At 46.5% G+C, this 4,465-nt stretch overlaps 1 protein-coding gene across 2 annotated transcripts in view; it reads left to right on the top strand.

The window, feature by feature from the left end:
* kazna (kazrin, periplakin interacting protein a) overlaps window positions 1-4,465 on the top strand; it is a 439,152-nt gene that overhangs the window by 422,953 nt on the left and 11,734 nt on the right. For both annotated transcript variants that reach the window (XM_048615197.1, XM_048615198.1), the window contains one exon: window positions 3,896-4,082. In XM_048615197.1, the coding sequence (XP_048471154.1) occupies window positions 3,896-4,082 (187 nt within the window). The remainder of the gene's footprint in view (window positions 1-3,895; window positions 4,083-4,465) is intronic.

Genomic DNA, 4,465 nt, shown 5'->3' with positions numbered 1-4,465 from the left:
CTCCCTCACTCCCCGGCCGTGACCCGCTCCCTCACTCCCCAGCCGTGACCCGCTCCCTCACTCCCCACCTGTAACCCGCTCCCTTACTCCCCAACCGTGACCCGGTCCCTCAATCCCGGCCGTGACCTGCTCCCTCACTCCCCGGCTGTGACCCGCTCCCTCCCTCCCTCCCTCAATCTTGACTATATCCTGCATACACAAGGTTGATGTCCTCAATATCAATGCATTTTGCTTAAGATTCACTCTTTCCTCCCCATTTCTGTTTTTGCATTACTAATTTTCTGTTCCTGTCCCATTTGCCTTGAGCCATTGTGTGTTTGTCGCTTGGTGCTCCAGTAATTGAAGAATTGATGGCAGCTCCCCTGTGTAATTCTGTTTGGTCGTAAGGCACTTCATTCCAAATTTTGGCAACATTTGGCATCACTGAATATGGAGTCGAGAATCCAGAATCCAAACCTAGACTTGTGTCCATTTTTCACAGCCATCCTTAGTTGTTTGCAGTTCCTGATCTTCCATGAGTGTGTGGGATTTGTAAACTTTAGGAGACTTTGATAGAACTCTCTCAAACTTATGGAACCTGAGTTACCTCCACAACCAACAGAACCGAAAACCCAAATATTATTTTCTAATGATAGAACTCATCAAAGCAAAACAACTAACATCAAACCCTTCCAGTAAAAAGATTTCATTTTCCCGAGGAAGTTTGGTTGGTTCTTGTGTGATTTTGCCGTCAGCGCCATCATCATGGTAACCCCATGATCTTTATTTGTTTCCTCACTTTCCCTTGTTTTCTATGTGTCGCGTCTGTAACCAAACTCAACTTTCCAATGTGCCTATCCCTGTTTCTTCCACTACACTGAGGATGTTTTTGTGACACTGGGTCCTCGGTCCAGAATTACTCATGGAGATTCTAGACTCAGGAGTTAATGTGATGTTTTATTCAGTCTAATGCTCAGTCATGTTGCAGGAATATTTGATAAAGAGGGAGTCAAATGGAGCCTGGCATCATTGGGACATTGACACCAATTCCCATTCTAGTGATTAAATTGTTGAGGTTGTTTCAAGGATTGTTAGATTATAATTTATCACACTCTCTGCACATGTTGTGAATCACAGATTGTTACAGATGAGAAAAAGTATCTACTGGAACTTCCATTATCATCTATCACAGCTTGGTCCTCTCTTTTTCTCCTCCTCAATGGGTGGTTGAAACATTGAGAGTCACCATGTGCTTACGCACACGATATCCTACACTCTGCGCACAGGAATAAAGGTGCTACAATGCGACAACAACAAGACACTGTTGAGAAACAAACCAGAGAAGCTGAGCAGTGAGGTCATGTCTCAGACATGTGTTCAACCTACAAGCTTCGATGAGTGACAGTCGTCTGAATAATGGAGGTTCCAGTGTTAACTCTCTATCGGAGGCACTTATGCTGTAATTTTTAATAGAGCAGCAAGGAACTGTGTGCATCTGGGAGAGAGAAAACACAAACTGTAAAGGCTCAACTCCAACAAGACTCTGTACTGAAGCATTCTGTTGATCTTTTGTGTTGCTACGCTGCCCACTCAGTTTTCTAGATTGTTCAGTTTTGGGCAGTTCCCCATCTACCACAGCCAGTAGAAGAAGACAGTAAGAGGTGTTGGACTTATTCTTCAACTGGAAGTCCCAGATTTCAAAACTGTTCATTGTTGGTGATTTCCTCTGTACTATTTACTATTTACAGGGACCTCCTACTGTACCAATGCAGCCCAGTGCTACGCACTGAAGTTTGGGGGAGTTTGCAGAACCTTAATGTCAAATGTATCTGTGTCTGTGTGTGTGTGTGTGTGTGTGTGTGTCTGTCTGTCTGTGTGTGTGTGTGTGTGTGTGTCTCTGATTGTGCATGTTTCTGTGTGTGTGTGTGTGTGTGTATGTATTTCTGTGTGTGTGTGTGTGTCTCTGTCTGTGTGTGTGTGTGTGTCTGTCTGTCTGTGTTTGTGTGTGTGTGTGTGTCTGTCTGTCTGTGTGTGTGTGTCTCTGATTGTGCGTGTTTCTGTGTGTGTGTGTGTGTGTGTGTGTGTCTGTGTCTGTGTGTGTGTGTGTCTCTGTGTCTGTTTCTGTCTGTCTGTGTCTGTGTTTCACACTGCGAAGGACACACTGTTTGTTTAATCACATTGACTGTCCTGAGTTCTTCAGGGTCTGTGGCAGTGCCAGTAGCTGGCAGTTGAAGAACCAGTGCACTCAACAGTTCCATATCCAAAGTGGAGCACACAAAATAAACCACACTCACGCACAAAATGGTTGCCAACCTCCAGGTGCTTTAGTGGCGTTTCAATGTGGTGTTAGTCTAGTTTGCCTTCCCCCTCTGGCATTCGGAATCTGTGAAATGGTCAGTAATGTGGACTGGTAGGCACAATATCAATGACTGCCGATCGAGTGTTGAAATACTGTTTGCCTGGAAACCTTTAGGCCCAGGTTAACATCTGCTGCTAAAGGTGCCTGCATCCACCAAGCTGTATGCCCACAGTGCAAGCAGAATCCTCAATGGCCCAGGACATTCAGACAAGGTGTGTGTTCCACAAGCTGGGAAATAAGCCACTTGTCTTTATGTGTCAGTCTGCAGCCTCTTCAAATGTGCAATCCCTGCTTCAGATGTGACAAAGTGTATACTTTATGTATAGTTATATTTTCTTTCAATTGCCTGTTGGCCATGTTCCCACACCACAGCCTGCTCTGCTGCAGATAATACTTCGGCTCTTTTTCAAGTAGCATTTAGTCGTTTTTGAGTGGAATGATTCCAAACATCACTTTTACCTCTCGTCTTAGGAGCTAATAAACAAAGCTATGTGATAGTTGTTGCCCACTTAAAGGAACTAACCTGATCTGAGCAGTATCTTTTCCTAATGTGTAGTGGTGAGGCTGGTCCAGTTGACTTATCAGCCTGCTTTATAAGCAAGGAGCGATCAGACTTGTTCTTGTCCCCAGTAACAGCCAGTCAGCCTCCTCACCCTGATAGTTAAATCATTTCTTTTGCCTTGCTCTCAGCTGCTATTGCAGATTTGAAAGTGCCTGGCCCTGTCCAAATTCTCTTTCAAATGCCCACATCCTGTTTTGTCAGCCTCAGGCACCCTGGTGAATGCTGCATAATGGGTGATATCACCACCAAGACCATCCAACAAGCACACACCCCCCATCCAACAAGCACACACCCCCCACGTTGGCCTCCCAACTGGAGACTTCGGATAATGATCAGAAACAAGGGCTCTTAATCTCTTCCACACCTCTCCCGAGCCCAAGGCTAATTGTGGTGTTGGCACAGTACACGGTGCTTTGGCACACTGGTTGCTGCGTACACCCACCTAACAACGAAGGCATTGTTGTTGTTTAACATCGCCATCCACCAGCGCCATTACCTTGCCAGCAAGGTTACAGTGAGGCCCAGCCAAGAGGTTTTATTCAGCAGTGTCTCCTCTTCCCCGAGAGCAACTCTTGTTCCCATAACTGTCAAATTGCATTGTTCATTTAGGACCTCAGATGGGTAATGACACAGGTGTGAGGTAACTTTTGCAAAGGCCCACCAGCTATAATACTGCCATTTCAGAGTAATCGAATCCCGACCACGGGTACTTTTTGTATGTTTTTGTGAATGCACGCAGTATTGCATGAGTTTCTCAGTAACTATAGGAGGTGTTAGGTCCTTGCTGAATGATTTGGTTTGAAACATGTTTAACCTTTTTGTTTAAAATTTGGTGATTGTGCTGTAGATGAAGTTGGGAGCCCTGCACGGCCTCTTCCTCCCCACCCACCCCCGCCCAAAGTAGTTTTCATTCCGTACAGAATTCCCGTGTCAGACCCCCACACGGATACCTGGCTCCTCACAGGCTTTCACCCAGCTTCTGTTCTTCTTTGCAGGCCAAGCAGTCGTTAGCCACACTGACCAAGGACGTGCCCAAGCGGCACTCACTGGCGATGCCGAGCGAGAGTATGCTGAATGGGAATCAGGAGTGGGTAACGCAGTCAGACCTCCCGCTCACTGCTGCAATCCGACAGAGCCAGCAGACGTTGTATCACACACACCACCACCCAGTAGACCGGCAAGGTACGGCCTCAGAGGTCAAACAGTCTTCCTGTTTGCCAATTCTGTTCTCGTAGGATACTTTGCATTTGATGGAATGACGCTGAATACTTTTCTCAGATAAAGACTGAGTTCCTAAACCCATTCTTCCCAAGGTCTATGTTTCATCGTAGGCTTTTAGAAATGAAAACAGCTGAGCTGTCTGTGTGGAGTTTGCGTGGTCCCCCCGTGTCCGCGTGGGTTTCCTCCAGGTGCTCCGGTTTCCTCGCAAGGTCCAAAGATGTGCAGGTTAGAGTGGCCTAGCCATGGGAGATTGTCCATAGTGCCCAGGGATGTGCAGGCTAGGTGGGTTAGCCATGCTAAATTACCCATAGTGCCCAGGGATGTGCAGGCTAGGTGGGTTAGCC

Source organism: Rhincodon typus, chromosome 31 (assembly GCF_021869965.1).
Source record: "Rhincodon typus isolate 14 chromosome 31, sRhiTyp1.1, whole genome shotgun sequence".
Taxonomy (NCBI): domain Eukaryota; kingdom Metazoa; phylum Chordata; class Chondrichthyes; order Orectolobiformes; family Rhincodontidae; genus Rhincodon; species Rhincodon typus.
The sequence above is the reverse complement of the archived record's forward strand: the minus strand, read 5'-3'. Positions and strand labels throughout refer to the sequence as shown.